Source organism: Carassius auratus, chromosome 14, assembly GCF_003368295.1.
Source record: "Carassius auratus strain Wakin chromosome 14, ASM336829v1, whole genome shotgun sequence".
Lineage (NCBI taxonomy): Eukaryota > Metazoa > Chordata > Actinopteri > Cypriniformes > Cyprinidae > Carassius > Carassius auratus.
The window spans coordinates 14,328,957-14,352,933 of record NC_039256.1 but is presented as its reverse complement, the minus strand read 5'-3'; the positions used below and the strand labels follow the sequence as shown (position 1 = coordinate 14,352,933).

Below are 23,977 nucleotides of genomic sequence, written 5' to 3'. Positions count from 1 at the left end.
AACTTGAATTACGAAGGCCTTTATTAAATAATAATAAATTTTTCGTAATAATTCCAAAACCTGATTATATTTCCATATGCAACCTTTTTTTATTTTTATATTTGTATATGCATTACATTACATTAAATGTTATTATATTATATTATATTATATTATATTATATTATATTATATTATATTATATTATATTATATTATATTATATTATATTAGCAAGAGGTAACTTGCACAGTGAGCATGTATGCATTATAAACATATTTTTGTCTGTGTCTCAGATATACAGTGTTTCCTAAAACCATGACTGTCTGTAAAGAACAGTACAGGAAGAAAAAAAAAGAAATAAAAAAGAAAGTCCTTGTAATATAATTTTAGGGTAACATTATTACTAATTCAATAATATGCCATTAGACTAAAAGAAAAGACACACAGGAATTAAAGAGAGAGAACACTTAAGGCTCCGTCTCGGGATGATGGAGTTATTCCAGCAAAAACTCATTTGTGCATTTATTTCAACTGGAGTGGAAATCACAATGAAAAAGTAAAAATGCTGAGGCTAATATCTCAAACAAATCAACCAATCAAGTGCCATGCAAAACCCTTAATTTGAACCACACCTCCTCTGAAGGTCACTTGAAAACCATTAACTAATTTACAAGACTTGTAAAGTTGCAAGCAATTTGAAGAAATAAAATATATCTCTGCACTGAAAGGCAGCTGTTGTTTCAAACAGTTCTTAAAGCACACTGAGATCATGCTCATCTAATTCATAAAATGTAAATATAATACAATGAAAGCATCATTAAATGAAAAGTAATTTTAAATTAAAGCACAAACATGTCATTGCAGGCTATTAAACATTAAGCAATATGTCAGATTATAATAGAGAAGGACTGTAAAGCCAGAGCTTATCTGCATTTGAATGGGAATCCCTTTCTGTAGGGGCCTTGCCGCTGCCACCTGATCCTGAACCAACCACAGCCAGGAGATTTCCAGTTTCCCATCATGTGGTTTCCTGATGCTAACCCAAAACTAACTGATATGCTGCCATCTGCATTACTTTACACACAATTCTGAGGCCCGAAACTTCACATTACCCCAATGGCCAAGAGACATCTGATGCTTCTCATCACACATTCACTTACAACATCATAAGAAGGTTAGAGACCTGCATGAATCATGGCACATCATGCTGCATTATGTGAAATCACGTGTTTCGGATGAACATGGGCGACTCTCATGTATATTGCTTCATATTGATCGAACTCCATTGCCTGAGAGTACAGAATAATTGGTAATTTATCAAGCTGATGGCCGTGGCAAACCGTTTTAACATTTGTTTCTAACTAGTATGTTTCTATGTATTATTTCTAACTATTCTTATAGCCCACCTATTTGAATAGTGATAAGAAACAATTAATTTAATAGGATTTGGATTTGTTTATTTGATAATAGGACTTATTCCTGTTCTACTAATCTCAATAATGACAAATTACTGTTGTTACTTTTTTATTTTTTTATTTTTTACTGTTTTCTGTGGCGATCTGAGGTTCAGATACCAACTAATAATTTAAAACTAATATGTATTCCATTCGTTGCTTGTTCCTGGTCCAATGTAGCAGCTATTAATTTGGTCTAATTAACAATAAAAATAATTAGACAGTACAGTTTTCCTAATACTAGACACTGGGAAAAAATGCTGCATGGTGTAAGATTTGCTTTAAAACTATTTTCACTCAGAAACTGATAGTACATTTCAAAGCAAGGAACACATATAAAAATGTGACATTCTGAAGTATAAAGATTCTTGTAAGCTTTATTATTATTATTATTATTATTAATATTATTATTATTTATTAATCAATTTAATAATTTATTATTGACAGTGTAGGACTAATTTATTAGAGCATATTAGAATTTTGAAATTAAACATTTTTAATCTTACTAATAAGTAACTATGAAGTGACTAATTGACATTAGGATATAAAAGAAGAATAGTTATTTGCAAAACTGGAATATGTATATAGCGACGACTGGAATACATACTAGTTAAGAGCAGATGCTTGATATCTTAAACCTCAGATCCTCATACAAAATAATAGTAAAATGTAAAATAAGTAAAAAAAAAAAAAAAAAAAAGTAAAATTACTATGGTACATCATCATTTGGACAGTGAAAATCAAATCCAAAGCTGGAATTGAATAGATACTAGTCACTACACAAAAAAAATGGCATTTACTTTGAAACAATTGTACAAATAATTACAAAGAGACAGCAAGTAACATTCAATTAAATGTTAAATTTTACAGTAAAAAGACTGAAATAATATTCTCTTGTAAAACATACTCCAAAAATGTAAATAATAATAATAATAATAATAATAATAATAATTTTTACAATGTATCAGAACACATACGTCTTTATGCTCTACTGAACTGGTGAAAGTGAAGAACTCATTATTCACTATTAGAAATTAATTATCGCTATTTTAACGGAATAAATGGTTAAGCGGCTTGCCACAGACGTGGTAGTCAATACCCTCTCTGTGTCTGTATGCTTGTGTGTGTGTGTGAGTGTGTGTGTACTGGTCTACACCTAAATGTTTATAACGGTGATTGGAACAATACTGCAGAGACGCCCAAACACAAGCGACCCATCTCCCGTTCTCCTCTAGAGCAAAACGCAACGTTGTGATGCTCTCCGAGAACGAGCAGTTATTCGTTAACAATGAAAAGCCACAGCCACCACAGTCACAGTGAATAAACTTACCGCAGTCTTCACATAATATGCTCTCCACATCTTTCTTGAGGGTCTTCTCGGTGCTGTCCAGAGGAGCAAACGACGCTTTGAATACTAAAGGCTCCTCCGTAGGGTCCATGAAAAAGATATATCTGTGGTGCTTCTCCACCGCCACGCACGGAGCCTCGGAGCCGAATTCCCCGACGGTGACGAGCTGCTCGCGCTCCAGCCCGCCGCTGTTCACCGGCCACACGTCCAGCACTTTGACATTCACACTGTAGGGCTCCACGGAGACGTTCTCGGGAAGCGAGCTCACCTCGCCTTCGATCACCACGGCCGATCGGTAAGCCTGGTCCTGCAGCGAATCCAAACTCGGGGCGTAGCAGGCGAAGGAGACCCCGATGACGAGCATGGAGAAATGCACCGGATCAAGCCTCCTCATGCCGTCTGCTGTGGCTCAGGGGCGGCCGGCGGCGCTGCTGCAGTGCTCTCGGGGCAGAAGGTGCTGGGGGACTGAGTGCGAATGGGCTTGCGCAAGTGTCCATGCCATCTGCGTGTGCCGCTTTCCCCATGCACTTGGTGACGGGGAAACACCAGCCGCTGAGGAACCGGAATCAACCCCGGTCACTGCTGGGCTGCTGCATTCTCCTTCAAAGCACAATACCCAAACTCAATAAGCATGCATGCATAAATGACGCTCCTTTGCTGCAAGACGCTCCTCGCGCGCACACACTCTCTCTCTTTTCTCTCTCTCTCTCTCTCTCTCTCACACACACTGTCTCTCGCTAGCTATCTATCCAGCCAATGTCATCATCACCATCATCAACATAGCGCGGACGGACAGAAAGACGCCTCGCTCGTGCACACAAAAGCGGCGGAGATGCAAAAAAGCTCCGAAGACGCGCTCCACCGCGCAAACGACGCGCTGCTGTTTGGCTGGGCGATGCAACAAGCGCGCGCCCTCCGCTCAGCGGCTTTTACGTGAGCAGATCTCAGCCGTCTGCTTGAAGTTCTGGCGCAAATGTGCACTAATGTCACGGGAGCGTCCGACCGACAAACCAGCCAGCCGTAGAAAGAGATCCCTCGAAAGCAGTCAACCTGCTGGCTTAAATGTGCGTAAATTGTGTTAATACGCCGCGCGACATCAACTAATAGAGAAACGGCAGTCGGGCCACCGCGGCAGACCGTTGACGCGATGACTAACGCTGCGAAAAGCAGCTGGAAATGCAATCGATGCCTGGTGAAAAGTGCGTTTGCCGTGATTTTCTACTCGAGAACAACCAGCATTTAGGTCACATTCACCATTTTGCCCCAAAAAGCGATCCGCCACGCGCCAAGAAGAAAGATACACAGCAAATCACCGAGCATCCTATCAGCCATATTTACCCCGGCAACAGGTCCTGCGGGTATTTGCCATGTACCCAGGGCTCTATATTGAGAGGAGGGGACTGGTTATTGCGCCTTCCTGACAAGTCAAACTAAATGAGCCGAATGATTCGCCACAGTCCGGAGGGTTATTTTGTGCACGGTTTGGACTGGGTTTTTAACTTGAGCATTAGGGTTACATCATGCGTAAATGCGTTGCGAGAGAACGAATGTGCCATTGCCGTCCTGTACTGAGGCTGCTTTAGGGCGACATCTGCAGTCACAAATGGGCTGCAAACACCTGTCTCGCTTAAGACTCAAGTCGATATTGTTTTCGCGTTTGCTTTACTGGGTCAATGACGAACAGGAGTGTTTGAGAGGACAAAAATCTAGTTTAAAACACAAGCAACAAGATTCTTAAATGTTATCTTTGTATATTCACGTAGGATTTTTGAAAAACGTTTATACCATTTGCGCCAGAAACATTTCTTAATGACGACCATTTTTAATTTTTAATTATATTTATTTACAATAACATTATTAATATTGGTTATGATTTATTAATAACATTTGTTGTCTTTGAATCATTAAAACACATAAATTACTCTATTTGAGCTTAATAAAATGTCAAAATAACTTACCAAAAACTGAAGAAAAAAAAATGTCTGAAAATGATCAGAAATTATTTGTATACAATCTTGCTTAAGAAAGAATATAATTAATATTTGAACATTTTTGACTGACAAATGAAAAGTAACTGTGGCATAACCAACTTGCAGGAGCCATTGTTGTAAATAAATTATTTAAAAATGTATAGAACCAACATGAATTAAAATACATTTCTGAGAATGTGTTGACCTGTTTTATACTAGAATGTTAAAAGACTGAATGTATCACCTCTTTATTATAACCTATTTATTACTTACACAGTTGCTTAATAAATGAAGGACACACACACACACACACACACACATACACACACTACTACTGTGCAACACACACTACTAGTAACAACAGCCAGTGCTCTACACAGAATCTGATTCCACCATCATTCAGTATGTCTGAAATGACGTGAAGAAACAGAACAAACAGAGACAGGCTAATCCCAGAAGAACTGTGGCAACATCTCAAAGACACTTGAAGAAAAATACCTGCAAAATGCTGTAAAGTGAGGAAGCTTTCAAAAATAATGTCACGAATAGATTTTATTTATCAATTAACTTAAAGGGGGGGTGAAATGCTATTTCATGCATACTGAGTTTTTTACACTGTTAAAGAGTTGGATTCCCATGCTAAACATGGACAAAGTTTCAAAAATTAAGTTGTACGTTTGAAGCAAAAATACTCCTTCCGGTTTGTCACAAGTTTCGGAAAGTTTTTTTCGAGTATGGCTCTGTGTGACGTTAAATGGAGCGGAATTTCCTTATATGGGTCCTAAGGGCACTTCTGCCGGAAGAGCGCGCGCTCCCGTATAGTAGAGCACAGACATTCACTGATCAGAGCGAGAGCATGGCGAAATGTCACAAAAGAAGTGTGTTTTTTGGTTGCCAGGGCAAGACAACCCTGCAGAGATTACCAAAAAAAAAAAAACAGCATTAAGGGGCCAGTGGATGGAGTTTATTTTTACAGAGAATCAACGGAGTTGTGCAAGTGTTTGTGTTTGTTCCCTGCATTTCAAAAATGCTTGTTTTACAAACAAGGCCCAGTTTGACGCCGGATTTGCATATCGTTTATTTCTTAAGGATAATGTAGTCCCAACGAAAAAGGGTCACGATCGTGTGTTGGAACCGCAGGCGGTGAGTAAAACTGCTTCTAATATCTCTGTGTTGTTAACTTAGCTATCGGCGTGTAAGCACATCAAGTAAACAACATGCGATGTTGTCATCAAACTGCACTTTCCACATGTACAGCTTAAAAAAAAATAAAATAAAAAAAAAACGACAACGTTTTTCCAAAACCGCTAAGCAAATATATACAGTTTCAGTACATACCACATAGAGACGTCGTTGTTGATGCTGCTCTTGTTAAATTTCAGCCTCTGGATCTGATTCTGGATCATAAATAAATTCTGACGCTGAATCTGACTGTTAGCCATGGTTTGTTTTGGTTGGTTTTGTCCTCACGGTGTCACAACTTCCAAACGCTCTCAACGCAAAAGCCTACTGGCGCTCGTGATTCTTTAGCTCCGCCCACACGTCACGCCTCCAGACGCTCGTGTTTTTCCGGGAAAAATCGGTACAGACTATCTTTCTCTTATGAATGTAATAAAACTAAAGACTTTTTGGAGTTATGAAGGATGCAGTACTACTCTATAGGTACTCAAGATTAACAGGATATTGAGTGAAAACGAGCATTTCACCCCCCCTTTAACTTGCCAGTGCACTTGAGCATAGTTGTTCAGGTAGCTTTGCAAGTAAGTCTCTTGAAGCATCTTGGAGACATTTCCACAGTTCTTCTGGGATTAGCCTGCCATGTTTTTTTTTTCTTTCTGATTCTTCAATCCTCACTGGGTTATTACAATTAATGGCAAAAGTAATTTTTGGAAATGTAACCTGATAATTCCTCCTGACACACTACAGCAAAAGATAGAAATAACTGTCTTAAATCCACGACGTGAAAATGCTTGTAGTCTAAGGCTTTTGTACAGCAGTAGCACTGGTTTGGGTGGGTTACATTTATATGGCTATGACAGAGGTATTACAAAGTAAAGTTGGTTTTTGAGGATACTGCCTTGGTCCCTGTATTTCAAATGGCTTAAAAACATACTAAATGTAGGTTTTAGGTTTAGGGCGATAGAAAATATAGTTTGTAGGAGAAACACCATTACGCTTATGGAGAGAATATAACTTCTACTCATGCTTTTATGCTTCCTCAAAGCATTTAATGAGAAGCAACATCAGAATTCATTAACTCATTCATAATAAAGCTGGAAAATTTCACATGTTGACAGTCTCCACCGTGGGCGCGGCGCTGTCGCTGTCCGTGGTGCTGAACAGCGAACAGATGTTTGTCTATTAGTCCATATCATTACCCTTGCTAAGCCCTATCATCTTGTCTGTGAATGAGTAATTTTTTCATCTCTTTCACACACACATACACTCATGCACACGAGTCATGGTAATATAAGAGATTATCTACATATGAGCTACAAATGAAAAAACAATGGCTAAAAACTTCCAAAGAATGACAAAAAATAAATAAATAAATAGAACAATAAAAAGATCCAAATTACCTAATGAAGAAGTTTTCTGCTTCATGCGCAATCTTAACGCTGATGTGACTTTTACCGACACACTACTGATCTGAAAAATCTCACGAACTGCAGAAATAGAGCTCCTCCACCGGAGGAGACTTCAAGATGCTAAAAGATGTGCAACGCCAGTAAGAACCCATTCTGTTTGTGTAGGCTTTATATAGAAGTCAGTGGAGATGTTGATGACATGAATCTTCAACAACTGGCAGTCTACTGAAAAAAAAATGAGAAGGCAATTTTAGGACAACTAGGTTTATACATCGGAATCCACAAATGGTTACAGAATGTCGCAAAACCTGTTTCTTACCTACTCTTTGAAAAAAGAATTTGAAATTTTTTTTTAATTATTTGATACTATTCTTTGCAAAATCAAAGCTAGGTCATAAATGTAACTAGCTACATTTTTTTTCACGAAAAAAGTTGAAATAGCCTACATTTAAACCCTTTACATAGGCTAACTCTAAACATTCAATTACTTTTAAGACAATCAAATAGTGGTATACTTGTATATACTTGTGGTATAATGTCATGTAGACTATTGTTACTCTAAAAATGTTTTGTTTACTGTCAACTTTTTGCAGCTTATCTGTTCCAAGTTGAGGCTGGTGGCAGAGGTTGCGTCTCCTCCTTCCGGAAGCGTCTCTGGCAGCAGATCTCGCGAGAGTTGCGGGTCGCTCGGCAGCAGTCGCTTTGGCAGTAGGGTTGAGGGAGACGGAGAGAGAAGGTAAGCGGGGAGGCTGCATCATGGCGGACAGAGACAGTGGAAGTGAGCACGGTGGATTCGCCACAGGCCCCGGACCGATGCACCCGGGCGCCGCGTCGCGTCTCCAGCACGACACGGAGGAGCTCGCCTCGAAGCGTGTTGACATCCAGAACAAACGCTTCTATCTGGATGTGAAGCAGAACGCCAAAGGCCGCTTTCTGAAGATAGCAGAGGTCGGGGCCGGGGGAAACAAGAGCCGCCTGACTCTCTCCATGTCCGTCGCCGTGGAGTTCCGCGACTATCTAGGAGACTTCATCGAGCACTACGCCCAGCTGGGCCCCAGCAACCCTGACACGGTGCAGGACGAGCCCCGGAGGGCGCTTAAGAGCGAGTTCCTGGTGCGGGAGAATCGGAAGTACTACATGGATCTGAAGGAGAACCAGAGGGGGCGGTTTCTCCGGATCCGGCAGACCGTCAACCGCGGGCCCGGCCTGGGAGCCTCGCAAGGCCAGACCATCGCGCTACCCGCACAGGGACTCATCGAGTTCCGCGACGCGCTGGCCAAACTCATCGACGACTTCGGCGTAGACGAGGACCCCGCGGAGCTGCCCGAGGGCACGTCGCTGACGGTGGACAACAAGCGCTTCTTCTTTGACGTAGGCTCCAACAAGTACGGCGTCTTCATGCGGGTCAGCGAGGTGAAACCCACCTACCGCAACTCCATCACGGTGCCCTGCAAAGTGTGGTCCAAATTCGGCACGACCTTCTGCAAGTACGCGGACGAGATGAAGAAGATCCATGAGCGGAGCCGGGAGCGGAGGGCGCGCGAGATGCTACCGGAGGGCCTGCACGAGGACGAAGGGGACGAGGACTAATGCATATATGAGTGCAAAGAACGAATGACATGATAATCAGACGTTACTGTAATGTGGAATCGATCTACACACACACACAACCCTCACAGACTCAAACAGTTGCATCTCTTCACTCATCGCCGGAACTTAACCACTTACCCACCATTTAACAGTAAGACGCTGCTATCGACAACATTATCTATGAACCGTGTCCAGGATGGTGCAGGAGTGTGTGTATATCCCTTTTTACCCACGTGTGTGACACATCCAAGCTCTTGTGCACTGCAAAATCCACTTGTTTTTCCAGTACAAATATATAAATATGCTGTTAATATATAGTAGCAAATCCAAAAATGCACAATTTTATTCAGACCACTCATGACACAGCAAAGAATGTCAATACCTGAAATAAAAGAACATGCCTAGTTAATGGTAAAATGACACTTTATATAAAAAACACCTGAGTGGGGTCAGTTGTAAAACGATTCAATATGCTTTCGAAACACTTAAGCACTGACACCTGTCAATCATGTTGCCTACATGAAAGCGGCCGCTTCGTGTGTCAAAACTGATGACCTGATGTATTTTGCAGATTTTAAAATGTACTTTAATTAAAAAAAGAACAGTTATGTGAAAATGCTGCTGATATTCAGCATTCAGATTTGGGTTTTTAAAGAGATCATGCAAAGTGAGTGACGTCACTCTGACTTGTTGCTTACTGGAGCAACTGACCCCACTCTTACAGTTCTGCTTGTGGAGTAAATAGTTTTAAAGATGCTGTGTATTTGACTGGATAACAAGATGGACCTTTTTTTGCAGTGTAACACTATTTCCAAAGGTGCAAATTGAAAAAGAGGAAGAAATATATAAGTAGTGCTCACTTTTGACTTCAGCACAAAAGCTAATATTTAGGAACCGTTTGAATCAAAGGTTCAACATGCAAACGAACATCAGAAGTGAAGGAACAGTTATGCAGGAGTGCTGTGAATATTTAAACATGCACTATTGTTAGATTATTCAATTTATATGAATGGATGTGACCCCTTCTGGTTCTAAAAAAGTGCACTTGGTCATTTTTCCATTGTTTAAACAGTTTTTCGATGGTTTCATCATAGGGGTTGCCATGTTGGGATCATGTGACCAGCCAACTAACAACATAAACTCAATGTTATTAGTCACTTTCATTTGCTAAATACATGTTATCATGGCAGAAGCAGCTTCATAGCTCACATATACCAAAAATGACCAAGTGCACCTTGAAAAGCTTTTGAGAAAATCTATATATTCTTTACTCGTTTGCCTTTTAAATCTAAAAACAAAGCAAATGAGATTGTTTGTTTGCACGCGTCATGCAATGTGTGCTTCGGTAGCCGCACAGCGAAGACATTGCTAAATCAGCCAGTTGACGTTTGTTCCTGTTAAATACGAACCCTGTTGCACCATTGCCCTCTGACATTTGGGCAGATGGTGCCATTGAAGTGCTAACTTAGATATATAAACTATGATTTTGTGAATCAGATGTACTTAGATCCTTATGAAATTACCCACGTTTTCTGTGGGAAATTGTCTTTATTTTGTTTTTGGGGATGGGGTGGGAGAGGGGTAGGTACTCAAAATGGAGCTGTCCACTAGTGCGAGTTGTGTTAATAACTGCGCGGAGCATCCTCTACAACGTCAAAAAACAACTCTGGTGCCTTATATTCTCCACACGTTTACATGCTTTACGTGTCTGATCATTTTCTTTCCGATCGCTGTTTGTCTTTCTTTGTCGTTCGGGGTCACAATGGCATAGTTGCCACCCGTGGAGCTTCTTCGATGACTTCAACAAGCCAATTAAAGAAAGAGGCCCACGGCCTCTTGGCTCTCCACGTTGCTGGAAAAAGAACGACGATGTCGTAATCAAACAGCACTGACGTAAACATGGACGTGCTGCGTTCACGTCGTATCAGAATTACTTGGTTTTCCATGGCAGTGTTCAAAGGCAGAATCGATCCATGTATGGTTTTGTCCTTAATGCCAGCCTTTGCAAATTGTAAAAAAAAAAAAAAAAATATTAAGACGTAAACCGTTTTTTTGCTTGTCAATGTAGGTAATTCTGGCAAGACGCGAATGCAACTAGTCACCTAAAGGTGGTGGAGGTCTGCTCCTCGTGCTCGGTGTAAAAAAACAAAACAAAAGTGACAGCTGCGTGTAAAAAAACAAAACAAAACAAAAAAAAACGTGTGGTAAGGTTGTACATATGTTTCTTGCTACAGCCCAGCATTATTCTAATGTAGGCCTATATTAGTAGACTTACGGCCGAGGCAGTAGCCTGTATGATTTTTTTGTATGGTGCTAATATCCCCGTTTGTGGGATTAACTTCTGCCGGTCTTATCAGTTGCTTAATTCATTTGTTGTCAACTTTGTCTCATCGCACCTTGAGATTTTACTTTTCTCACTAAAGTTACATTGCTAACTTTTTAGTATCGTGTGCAATATATTGTAGGCTGCGTGCCAATGGTGGCATTGCTCAAAATTCAGTCCCGCCGCAGATTCACGACCCCTTCAGACCCCCAAAGCAAAACTATTCCTAAAAAAATATTTTAATGGGTACTCTATTCAGTGCCTGATTGGAAATCTTACAAAATCAATGAATGATGGCGTGATAACTATATATCTAAAAAAAAAAAATTCAAACTACTCATTCAAATCAGTCAAATTAAACATTTGCCATTCTGTTTTTGTTAATCCAATCATATATTCCATCGGAATCGAACTATGAATGTAAACGCTACAAAATCATTAAAAGAAAAACTACTCTAGAAGACAATAATGCAATGTTTTTGAAAAGGCATTACTGATGGCTACCTCTAGGGGTCCGAGGGGGGTTCGGATTCTGTGGGATGAATGAATCTTGTGTGAGGTCGGCATTTTGTGTGTGTTGATACTCGTCCCCTGCAACGACAAAAAATGTACGCTGGAGGCTCACTCTAATCGAAACATGTCTCTGTGTATGAAACTAACCTTTTTGAAAGTTATTCTACGAACTAAACCAGTCACCACAAACGGGGACCATCTGAAATCACCTGCGTATATGGCGGCAAATCTGCTCTCTGTCAATCAGATGCGATCCTGATTGACCTAAAAGTAGTCACTTAGAAAGCTTCTCGGTGGTTGGAGTAGTTTAATACTCAGTAGGTAGTATATATGTATTTTTTTATTTTAGCCAATGTTAAATGCAAATGCTTCAGTCAGAGGTATTCAATAACTATTTATTTGATAAAATATATCTTATGAATGTGTTAGGAAAAAAGATGAAGGCTTTTTTTCCTCAAACCCTCTCTCGACATAAGCCAGCTCACTAGTGTTGCAGTGAAAAGCCTGTTTCTGTCAGACCCAAACGTCAAAAATGCATGGTTATGTGGGGTTTTGTAAAAACGAGACCTTTATTAAATCCACCAGCCTATGGACAGTTTTGGGGTTTCTAGCCACATACTCCCATGCTAAAGGCCCATTTTGTGCTAAGCACATGAGGAAGTCTATACGGGATCAAGGCTGGCATTATTCCTGCAAAGCGTTTGGTCTCTTGTTTACCACTGCACAATATTAAAGCATACATGCGCACTTTGTCTCGCTCGATATCCTTGCATCTCTTCAAGACTGAATCTGAAACTGCATGCTTCTCTTGTAGGGCTATTTTAAATCTATTTGTACACTGTTATATTTCTTTTCCTCTTGAGACCGGTAAATCTTTTTCCTATCACTGCCCGGATCTGATTACGAAAACTGTTCGATGTGTGCCACAGTACGAAAATTAAACTGGAAGTCACATTTTAAGGATATTTTTTTTAGTGAAAAAAAATGGACCCTCGATCAAATACGCACATGTTTTAAGTCACTCATTAAGGTGCTGTTGGCTACTAAATGGCTCAGACCTGTCTGGGGGGCATCGTACAGCCAGACTTTCTTATGTAATAGTGTTCGAGCTCTCCATCAGCAAAGACCAGTATTGGTTTGATGCACAAAAGGTTGTGGGGACAAAAAATTAGATGGTACTCTGGCTGGTACTCTAGCAATTTCAGTCTTTTCTCCAATTCCAGGTGCTGATTCGCACGTCACCTGTCCTTAATGAACATAACTTAACTAATGGAGCTGCACATACACCTTAAAGCCCTCACGTATCTGCAGTTTCCAATACAAAGAGCGAAGCGCAACCTTTTAACTTGATCTTTGTGTTAATCTCATGAAGCGTGTGTGTGTGTGCGCGCATCCGATCCCCTTTCCTGTTAAACCACGGCCAGTCACCAACTTGGGTTAGTTCTCATTCTTCACGTTCCTCCGGTCTCACAAGCTCAAGGCTTTGACCTGCTTGGCATGTAACTGTAAGCGTTTTGCGTATTAAGCAGACTGTCTGAGAAGGGTCCTGCATTAAGGGTCAATGCACAAGGAGGGTATTCACATATCCTACCAACCATTTCCTTTTTATTCCCTATCAAATGTGTTGTACTTAAAAATATATATATGACCTGTGATGTGTGTGTATATATGGTTTGTTACATATGATGCTCCTCTTTATTAAAAAAGATAGCATATATATATAGATATATAAAAATACATAAATATGTATATGATTCCTATATATGTGTTCCTATATGCATAGGAAATGTATATAGGAAAAAGCATATTGCTGTTTTTTCCTTTGTATTTTATACTTACAGAAAGCATTGAATCAAATGGATAAAATACTTGCACTTTAAATATATAAAGAAAATTAAAAAAAATCTGCATATTATTTTTGATAGGTGACCTCACATTCAAAGATTCTATAATTACTTTCCAGGCTTTGTGACAATTGCTGTTTGGCAGAAATCTATGAAGTTCTTCTACATATTGAAGTCTATTTTGTCTGTGTTACAGAAGGTTTACTAAAATAAATTGCATGATGACTAAGTAGTGCACCAACTGTTATTTTCTTTAGTTGGTTAAAAATGTCTAATGATAAAATACTGTGATGATTATTCTCATGTGTGTACCCATGTTAAACTTTAGTCATACATTCAAAGGTATTCAGTTCAGCCTTTCCTATAACATGAATATGGTGCTTAAATTGGCTTAGAAATCCATTGTGTTCTACTCTTCATCATTGCAACAAACATCCTCCTCTTCTGCATCCTCTGTTTGTTCCCTTGGCTGTTTGTGTGTTCTCACAATTTGATTCAAATTTACGTTTCTTGGTAACAAGTGTGTTTTTGTACAGGTACGTATGTTGTTCTTGAGTTGGAAAGCCTTTGTGTCTGAAAATGACTAATTGCAATAAATCATCCATTCCTCCCTAGTGATGATTGTTTTTCGTGTTCTTTTTTGATTCTTACGTCCACTTTCAGTGGCGCTTTAGAAGAATGGTTGACCCAAAAATTACAATTGTGTCATCGAAGTTGTTTGGACTCCACTGACTTTTCATTTTTGGGTAAATTATCCATTAAAAGCATCAAGCTAGTACATGCTGACATGAAACTAATAGTTCTTTAAAATTGCTTTACTCAAATTCAAACTCAAATTGCTTTAAAATAACCTGCTTTAACCCATGTGTTTTCAATTGAAATGGGAGTTTCATGCATTAACAGAATAATCTTTTTTTTTCCCTTTATTGTTTATGCCACAGTTGAGAACCAAGAGACTTGCTATTGCTAGAGCTAGGTTGTATTGGCAGGAGGGGCTCTTTCACAGAGAGCATTTGATTGGGCTATGCAGGATGATTTTTTTGGTTGGACTTTATATTAAATGGCCTTAACTATTAGGTAAACTAGTCAACATCTGAAGTGGATCAAAACATTTTCATCAAAGTTGTCCTAGGACGGTTTTGATAAACTCTCTTGATCCACTTCAAATGTTGACTACTATACTTAAAAAAAAAATGAGTACAATGTACTTATTGTGTTCTTATTGTTTTACAAAACACTTTTGCTGCTATTGAGGTGGGTAAGGTTAGGGACAGGTTTTGTGGTATGAGTAGGTTTAAGAGTGGGTTAAGGTGGAAGGGATGGGTCAACAGTGTAATTATAAATCAAATTATACAAATTAATTATAAAATGTAATTACATCTGGGTATTTTAAAAATATAAGTTCAATGCACCAAATGATTAAGTGTAAGTACATAGTAGTTAAGGCCACGTAATAAAAAGTGGGACCTTTATTTCAATACTTAAATTTAGTTTGTTTAGCATCCGCTCTAGCATTTAGCTTTCAAATAATGTCAGTGATAACAGACAGACTGAAAGTCACAAAACTACAATTTTTACTCAACTTGATATTTAATATATGTCGTTCCAAACCCTTAAGACAGTCATTCATCTAAGGAATGCAATTTAAGATATTTTTGATGAAATCCGAGAGCTATCTGAATCTCCACAGACAGCAAGGAATAGCATAAATTAGCATGATTAATGCAGAGAAACATAAAAAAGGACATCTGTAAAACAGTCAATGTGACATAAGGGATTCAACCATAATTGTTAAAGTCATTATTTTTGTTTCCTTTGGGCACAAAAAGAATTTGTGATCTTCGTAAAATTACGGATGAACCCCTGATGTCATATGGACTATTTTACAGATGACCTTGCTATGTTTCTGGGACTGGGAACATTTCAGTTGCGTTGCTGTCTGTGAAGGGTCAGAAAGCTATCAGATTTCATCAACAATAACTCAATTTGTTTTCCGAAGATGAGCAAAGGTCTGATGGGTTTGGAACGACATGAGGGTGAGTAATTACAGAATTTTCATTTTTGGGTGAACTATCCCTATAACGAGCTGCCCAACAAGCTTTAAATACTGAAAAACTACTGAAAGCCATCAATGCACATGTTCTCACTGCAGTTTCTAAAGTCTATTACAGGCAATTAACTTTATATATAATTAGAAAACAATAGTATAATATGAAAGTGCTTGGCTACAGGAATTGTAGAAGTGTTATCATGTCTGGCCTACATCTGAGGCTACATTTTCTAGAAATATCTGAAATAGCAATCATCAAAATAAAGATTCACAAAATACAAATTTCATGAACTTTGAAGCCTAAATACTGTTGGCAGATGTAAACTTGTTCAAACTTTATTTAAAATAAATATTGTGAGTAGATTTAGGGTTAGGGATAGGTTGTCTGTTTGGTTTGATGATGTTTAATGTCCCCCAACAACATCTGTAGTACTATTTGTTAGCAAAAGGCCTTTTTCAAGAAAAGGAAAAGCTTTAACAAATATCATAAATGGGGTATTATGTATTTTAAATTGCTGAATAAAAAGGGATAAGGGCTTTGCATTAATCACATAAAATTTTTAAGATGTTTAACTAAAAACTCATTCAAAAAACCCATGGTGACATTGGGACGATGGAAATAAAGGTGCAAAAATACTGAATTTTAGGACTCATTCTTTCAGTGCTCTATATTATAACTGACATTTTAAACTCTTTTGAGTTTATCTCTTTGTCTTATTGTGGGTGGATTATTCAGTGCATGTTATTTCAGAGGAGACTTGTTCCCACTAAATTTACTTTCTTTTCAACTAGTGTCACCAAGCAGAAGTAAAATGTGTTGCCGTTTCATGTTGACTTGAAAAATTGCTGCCTTAGATATGTTAATTGGTAAAACCTGCTTGATAATAATGTAATAGAATTTTCCAAAAAAAAAAAAAAAACTATGATTTTGCATTACAATAAAGACATTAGATATGAGAAGAAAGATATACCAGTGCTGTTCTGTAAAGGATTAATGCAACACTTGGCAAATGAGCTCCTACTAACCTGTGTGGCAGAAATAAGGACTTTAAATGAGATGAAACACACAGACTCCTTCCATACAGGCAGAGATGGTGAAATAATCATCACAATCTTTTATTACAACAGCGTCTGAGTTCTACCCTAAACGGGAAAATCATGTTAGCACAACAGCCAAAGCGAAAAGTAGGCTATAGAGGTCCCTTTAAGAAAGCCATTACTAAGAATGTATAAAATTGCAGCTCTTACATCATTCCACATCCATAAAGCATAAAAGAGCCAAAAGCTCATTCTCTCACTTTCAGTGTCCTCATGCTTTAAAACAGGACTATAAAAATCTACTTGCACTTGCTCAAAGTTTGTACCGTTAAGTTTCAGAGTCCTATTTGGTGGCTCAAGAACAATTCTCTTCCTCAAAAGTGACACGTTTCCAGGATTGAGACATTTCGATTCGCTACAGTGATTCAGATGAAGAGGCAGGGAGGTTCGTGGTGTGTTGTTTGCAGTCCTGCTGCTCAATATTCAGTCCAGGTTGAATTTTCTGCAGGCACATAGAAACACATAGCGGCTTTGTGGTCCACTGAATAGAGAAAATGAGGGCGTCACTTTCAGTCTGAAATGTTTGTCACTGTTTTGCATACCCAGACTCAACTTGCAGTCTTCCTTCCTTGCTTGTGCGCATACAATTACAATGTCCCATACCCTGTCCCGTGTTAAGACACTGTATTTTCCAACATCCAACATATCCCTGGATCCATTAATCAGCCATCAGCTCTTCAGTTAAGAGAGTTAAAAAACAATGTTGCGGGTTAAACTAATTGAGTGTCAAACATAGTCATCTTTACAAGCTTCTTCCCGCTAATATTGGCTCCAAAAGGAGAAAAAAAGTACAATTAATAAATATTACATAATAAATAATTACAAGGGGGTAGTTGTATAACACTACAGACAGCCCACATGAATCTTTACATCTTTACATGCACCCCAACGTGCGGCTAGGCCCTTAAACTGGCTGCTTCATGAGGCCGAAACTGTGAGCGCCTCAAGATTACATCAAATGCTACATCTAAACCAGACCTGTCAATCAGGAAGCCATTACCACACACAGCCGTGGGACAGACACACGTCGTGATGTCGTAAAGAATGTCAAACACTGAAAAGTGATGTCATGATTTATTTAAAGGTGAAATGTGTAATTTCTGTGCCATGACAGAATTGCAAATGTGACAAAAGATAATGGGTCTCATTCACTAATAATTGCGTACAATTTTCTTATTTATACGCACATTTGAACTTCTCACGAGAACTTTCCGTCTAATTCACAACACGTGCGTACGCGCATGAGCTTGTTCTTAAACTCTTTCTTCTGTTAGTGAATTTGGAGTCTTCTAAATGAGTGCCCGCGTGCACAAGGTCAGTAATTAGCATAATTCACGCCCAAACCAGCTCCATATAAGGGCTTTCCACAACGAGGCACTTGTACAGAGAAAGACAATTATGGCATCGAAACAAAAGAAAAGAAAAATAACTTTAAAGATAATGAACGTGAGGTTTTGCTGTCGGATATGGAAGCCAGGAAAAATGTGTTATTTAAAAGTGAATCCACTGGCATAACGGGCACAGGTAAAAAAAAGAATTACACAGGTTTGGAGATAAGGTGGTACAGGGTGAGAGCGGTCGGTGATGTGGTTTAGGTGTGATTCCAGTGAGTTGCATAAATTAATGAGGACTTCTCTGGGCAACCTAAAGCGACTGAACAGCCATTCGTCACTCTCCGCGAACATATCTGTGCGCTCTCTAAAGACGCGCTCTCTCCTTAGAGCACGCGCCGCGATGTCTTCAAGCAGTACCAAGTGTGCCATGCCTCTAAACACAAGATGAGACACATTAATCACCCCTTTTATAATGATAGATCAGGTGATTGTTGTTTGGACCTCTAATATATATATATATATATATATAAATTGGAACTGTAATTATAATGTATCAATGACATCTAATTATACAGGGTTCTTAACATATTCATATTAACATATTAAAGGCCTCTTACCCTTGTACATGATTATTGCGTACGTGTGGTATAAGTTGTTCTTGAATCTTTTCGTACATTTAGAATAAATTTTAGTACGAAAGTTTTTGATGAATCATGATTTATTCGTGAAAACGTCCGTACGCAAATTTCATGCAAAAATCTGTGCCTACGCATATTTAGTGAATGAGACCCAATGACTTTATTCAACAAATCAACACACGCATGTGTCGTGGTTTTCTTATGAATGTGCATCTAAGACTGACACGGAGGAACTGAAATGGTTGGTAATGGTATTTTTGTGTCTTTGTGTACAAAAGGTATTCTTGTAGCTTCATAACATTGTGGTTGAACCACTGGTGTAACATGGACTATTTTAACAATGTCTTTACTACCTTTTTGGGCCTTAAACTTGGTACAGTAGTTACATTGCTGTCTATGCAGGGTCAGAAAGCTATCGGGTTTCATTAAAAATATCCTTATTTGTGTTCTGAAGATGAACGAAGGTCTTATGGTTTTGGAACGACAACAGGGTAATTAATTACGTAATTTTCATTTTTGGGTGAACAATGCCTTTAAACATTATCATGATAAAGAGGAAAGCTTATCTACTCACTTTAACAGCCTTGTTGTGTTTATTATTGCACTCTAGCAAACTATCCTAATTCAGACTTTCAGGTAAAATGTTTTTTGTTGTTGTTGGAAGGTTAATGGTGGAGAAGTTGAAGTCAAGTGACCGTGGTGTAATTTGTTCATAGACTATGTTTAGATTTTTACTTTTAGTGACTATATTTAGGTTTCAAAATTCTAAAAAGTTTGTCCATTTGTGAAGATTATTATGCTGAACAATGCATGTAAGAATCATACTTTGACAAAATACTTTGTCGTCGCCGCATATTAAACTGACTTTAACATTGAAATAAACAACACACATTTTACCTAGTATCCCAAAGCATCATATTGTTGCTTTGTGATGTCAGTGTGATGTAATGCTTTTTGCCTTCATAACACTTCTAAAAGCGAAGTTCAAGTTCACCCAAAAAATTTAAATCTTGTCTTCAAGTCATTCAAAACCTGTATGATAAAAGATATTTTGAGAAATTTTTTTTTTTCCTACAAAGGAAGTAAATGGGGTGTGATGTTGTTCTTCAAAATCTTCTATGTTCCTCAGAAGAAAATCGTACAGATTTGGAACGATGTCAGATTTTTCATTTTTGGCTGAACTGTCCCTTTAATTGAATCTGAATGAATCTCTTTGTGTGTCACTGTAAATTCTAAATGACATCACTACGTGACTGCATGTCACAGTGCATCCTCTGCAACACATTTGTGAAGACGCAGTTCTCTTTCACTTCACTTTATATGCAGTGTTGTCATTTCTTCCCACTTATACAGTCTTGGTCTCCTCATTTTTCGTTTTTGGCACATAACGTTCATAGCATTATTAACAATGTTTATTGTTGTAGTAATAATACTAATAATACATATAATGGTCATAATAAATTTACTGTACATTGAAATATTAATTATAATGCTACGTTTGTATTTCTCTCAACTCTGTCTCACGTATTCAAACCCACTGCAGTCAGGCTCAGACGTGAGTGTGTCGCATGAGTTCAGAGGTCAAAGAAGGCTCTTCAGCTATTGTGCTCTGGGGCGTGTTTATGACCTGCCCGTCCGTTGACCCCCTGACCTTGGCTGATTGACGGGCTAGACTGAGTTTTCCGCAGGTAACCTTCTTTCGCCTCCCCGCTGAACAGACTGGCTTCAATCTTATCCAAATCATCACTTCCTGCACGAAACTTGGCCTGCAGGAGGCTGACGTACGTCTCATAGCGACATTTCTGCAGACAGAGGAAAAAAAATTAAGTTGAAAATGGCTTTATATTAAAATGATTGGTTAAGGTTAGTTGCATTTTACTATTTGTGATGTGCATTATTTTCCCTGTTGACCAGGACCATGATCAGAACAGACTTGTGACATGTTTTTTGATCATGACCCACCAATTGGGAAGCACTGATATAGATGTTTTACAGATGCTATTTTATGACCTATGAGTACTTAATCAGCTAAAACCAATCATTTGATAACTTAAAGTTTAAAAGGAGTTTGACTCAAACCTGTATGTTCTTCTCCACCAGGCCTATACAAGAGCTAAAGCATAATTGTAACATCTAAAAAGCATTCATATGAGCTCTGAGACGGGTGACTTTGTACTGGTCTGACCTCATAAGTTAAATAGTGCTCTTTGATTCGATACTCTTCTGATTCTTTGCTCTTGGGTGTCAGATCTGGTGGGCTCCTCTTGTGTTCCTCCAACTCCAGAGAAATCTGCTTCAGTTTGTTCTCATGGGACTTCAGTTGCTCCTCCTGTATAAATTAGAGCCACCATTATGTAAATACTGTACAACACCTACAATTTTTGTTGAACAGTCAACAACAGGCTTATACAATGCTGTACATTTCATTAGTATTATATTACTATACCATTGACACAAACCTTCAATCATTACATTATTGAAAAATAATTATGAAAAATGTATTACAAATTAACAATTATTTAAAAAAGATATAATTAATAATTAAATATATTTTTAATTATAGAATAAATTAAAAAAAATCTAGAACAAAATTAGTGCGAGAAGCATCTTTTTGTTTGTTGCATTTTTAATCTATTGTTTATAAACGAATGAGGAATGATTAAATAAGAAGTAAATTGCTCCATGTACATTTGTCAGACTGGAAAAGGAGGGTCAATATGACCCCACTGCATCATGGGATACAGTATTCTCACAGTGTATTGTGCATTACTTTTACACACTGTGTTTACTTTGACACCAGTAAATAGTTTAATACATCATTAATAATAATCACATTTCTAAATGATTCCACTATGTAATGAAGTCCATTAATCTGTAGACTGTTTACAGTTGTATTTTGCACCTGGTTAAGTCTCGTTGTGGATGAAGGCAGCAGTGGTCTGCAGAATTTCTTCATGGAGCCGATGGCGGCGGGAAAAGCAGGAGCCGAGAAAAGAGCAGTGACCAGATTAATCCTGAAAATCCATGACATCATCTCCTCTTCACTCCTACACAAAGACACACATTTAAAGGGAAAGTCAAACAAGAAAACAATTAAAGCAATCTACCCCTAGTACTCTGTGACATAGTGGCATAGACATAGCCAGCTATAGTAAAAGCAACAAGAAAAAGATTCTTGGAGCAGCTGCAGAGGTTTGATCCTTACGGAGCCTGCAGGAGGAAGACTCTCCAGTCCGAAGTCTTGAGCTTTAGGACATTCTGTCTTTTGCTGTAGTCACAGGCCCTAGTAGCAAGAGCATGGTGAACCCGTACTGCATTCTTCAGGTCCACCTCTGACAGATCCTTATCAGGCTTATACTCATCCTGACCATAGAGGGGAGACAGAGAGAAGAATGAGTGAAAGCAAAAATGAAAATAAATGATAGAGAGACAATGGCTGCGTTGTGAAATCTGCGTTCTGAGCTGCGTGCAGCATTTTAAGGCCCCACAAAAGCAGTTTCTAAAACAAGCAGCAGAACTAGATTAGATAACAGATAAGAAATCTGATTTTGTTCAAATTGTAAAACAGTGCAGACTGTATCCTTCGAAGAATGGATTTATTTAATTCAATACTGGAAAGCACTAATAAAACAGGCTTGCTTACCCACAATTTGTGTATATAAATACATTGAATCAACATTATTTATTGAAACAATAATTATAAAAACTTAAACTAAATGAAAATAAGAAACAGTAATCAGTGTATTGGGCTCTTGATGGACATTTTGGCAGACTATTTCTTACACATTATAGTAAACATACTGCAAAATATAGTATGACTGTGTGTGGTGTGTGTGAGTGTGTGGGAAGTAGATTTAAATTACTTTCTGCAGGTAGAGAATCATCCCCTTCAGCACGGCATAAAACTTCTTCCAGCCTCTTCGTCCTCTTGGGGCTGCAGAGAGACAGAATAAAAGAGAAAAAGTGTCTGTGAAAGAGACAGAATAACGACACACTTCACTAATGAGCTCCACTGTTGATTGCTGCAACACAAGTCGAGAAAAGAAGCTCTCTAGAACAAACTTCACTGCTCACAAATGAACTCCACCACAATGGAAGATACAACCTAATTTATTTAATTAAAGCAGCTGAATTATTAAAAAGATAGATATCTTGGCGGGTCCTAAATAATGCTGATTTATTGCATTCCAAAACTTGCTGTTTACTGCCCAGGTAGCCAGCTACCTTGAAAGCCTACATCCTAACCGTCATGGAATCTTATAAGTGACCCATATGGAGTGTTGGCTGAGAATTTGACTTGTTTTTAATAGATTTTAACTTAGCTTGTTGTTAAGGGTGTGAAACTAAGCAACATAAAAATAAACAGCACTCATTAAATATAATACAAAATACTTAAACTTATAAAATATAAAACAATTTAAATATGTATAAATATACTTGCAAAAAAATTAATAAAAAAATATATATATTTATAAAGATACATAGCTTATATATATATATGTATATATATATATATATATATATATATATATATATATATATATATATATATATATATATATATACATATATATATATATATATATATATATATATATATATATATATATATATATATATATATATATATATATATACACACACACACACACACACACACACACACACACACACACACACACATATTTATACACATATACATATATGTTGTGGTCCTCATTTGTAACCCACTTTCATCTAACATTTTCTACATTTAATAAAATAAGTATATTTATATTCAACAGCTCTTTTACGTTTATCACTGAGCTTGTTAATTGTTATTGTCAAATAAAACTAAAACTACACTTATTAAAAATAATTTTCAAGTTAGAAGTAAATAAATAAAGAGAACTAAAACTGAAATAAACTAAACAAAAATATTAGATGAAAAACATTTAAAAAAAAATTACAAATTAGAAGTTTAAATAAAATTACTAAAAATAATAGTGAAATAAAAACTATAGATAACGTTAAGATACATTTTCATTAATTTTGGCTAAAATGAGGAAGCACATTATTTGCCAAATGAAGGCATCTTAGTGTCATTAAAATGGAAGCACATCTCTGAAAATGTTGTCTTAATGGCCAGCACACTAGGTTTTGGAAAACTTGATTTACCTTTGTGTTTATTCATTTATTTGTCTGTTATATTTTGCCTCTTATATTGATACTGACAAAGGAAAAAGGATATGAAATGATGGTGAAACA

At 37.7% G+C, this 23,977-nt stretch overlaps 3 protein-coding genes across 6 annotated transcripts in view; 1 reads left to right on the top strand and 2 right to left on the bottom strand.

The window, feature by feature from the left end:
- Positions 1-7,987, bottom strand: part of nrg2b (neuregulin 2b) — a 73,876-nt gene extending 65,889 nt beyond the window's left edge. Inside the window, exons 1-3 of one of the 3 annotated variants that reach the window (XM_026280198.1) lie at positions 7,918-7,987; positions 7,332-7,565; positions 2,765-3,382 (exon numbers count right to left, since the gene is read on the bottom strand). In XM_026280198.1, coding sequence (XP_026135983.1) covers positions 2,765-3,176 — 412 coding nt within the window. In that variant the 5' untranslated portion in view covers positions 3,177-3,382; positions 7,332-7,565; positions 7,918-7,987. The other 2 variants (XM_026280199.1, XM_026280200.1) reach the window with 2 other exon arrangements.
- Positions 7,988-8,060: 73 nt separating this feature from the next.
- purab (purine-rich element binding protein Ab) lies at positions 8,061-14,226 on the top strand. The gene has a single exon (XM_026280202.1). The coding sequence runs from the start codon at positions 8,097-8,099 to the stop codon at positions 8,928-8,930; it is 834 nt and encodes a 277-aa protein (XP_026135987.1). The 5' UTR covers positions 8,061-8,096; the 3' UTR covers positions 8,931-14,226.
- Positions 14,227-16,740: 2,514 nt separating this feature from the next.
- Positions 16,741-23,977, bottom strand: part of LOC113113743 (PH and SEC7 domain-containing protein 2-like) — a 33,825-nt gene continuing 26,588 nt past the window's right edge. The window contains exons 11-16 of one of the 2 annotated variants that reach the window (XR_003293627.1): positions 22,594-22,664; positions 21,936-22,093; positions 21,633-21,777; positions 20,916-21,059; positions 17,301-20,532; positions 16,741-17,200 (exon numbers count right to left, since the gene is read on the bottom strand). Coding sequence is in view for 1 of the 2 variants with exons in the window: in XM_026280197.1 (XP_026135982.1) it covers positions 20,326-20,532; positions 20,916-21,059; positions 21,633-21,777; positions 21,936-22,093; positions 22,594-22,664 (725 nt within the window). In the remaining variant the exon portion in view is untranslated. Of the gene's footprint in view, positions 20,533-20,915; positions 21,060-21,632; positions 21,778-21,935; positions 22,094-22,593; positions 22,665-23,977 lie in introns of both variants that reach the window. The other variant, XM_026280197.1, reaches the window with a different exon arrangement.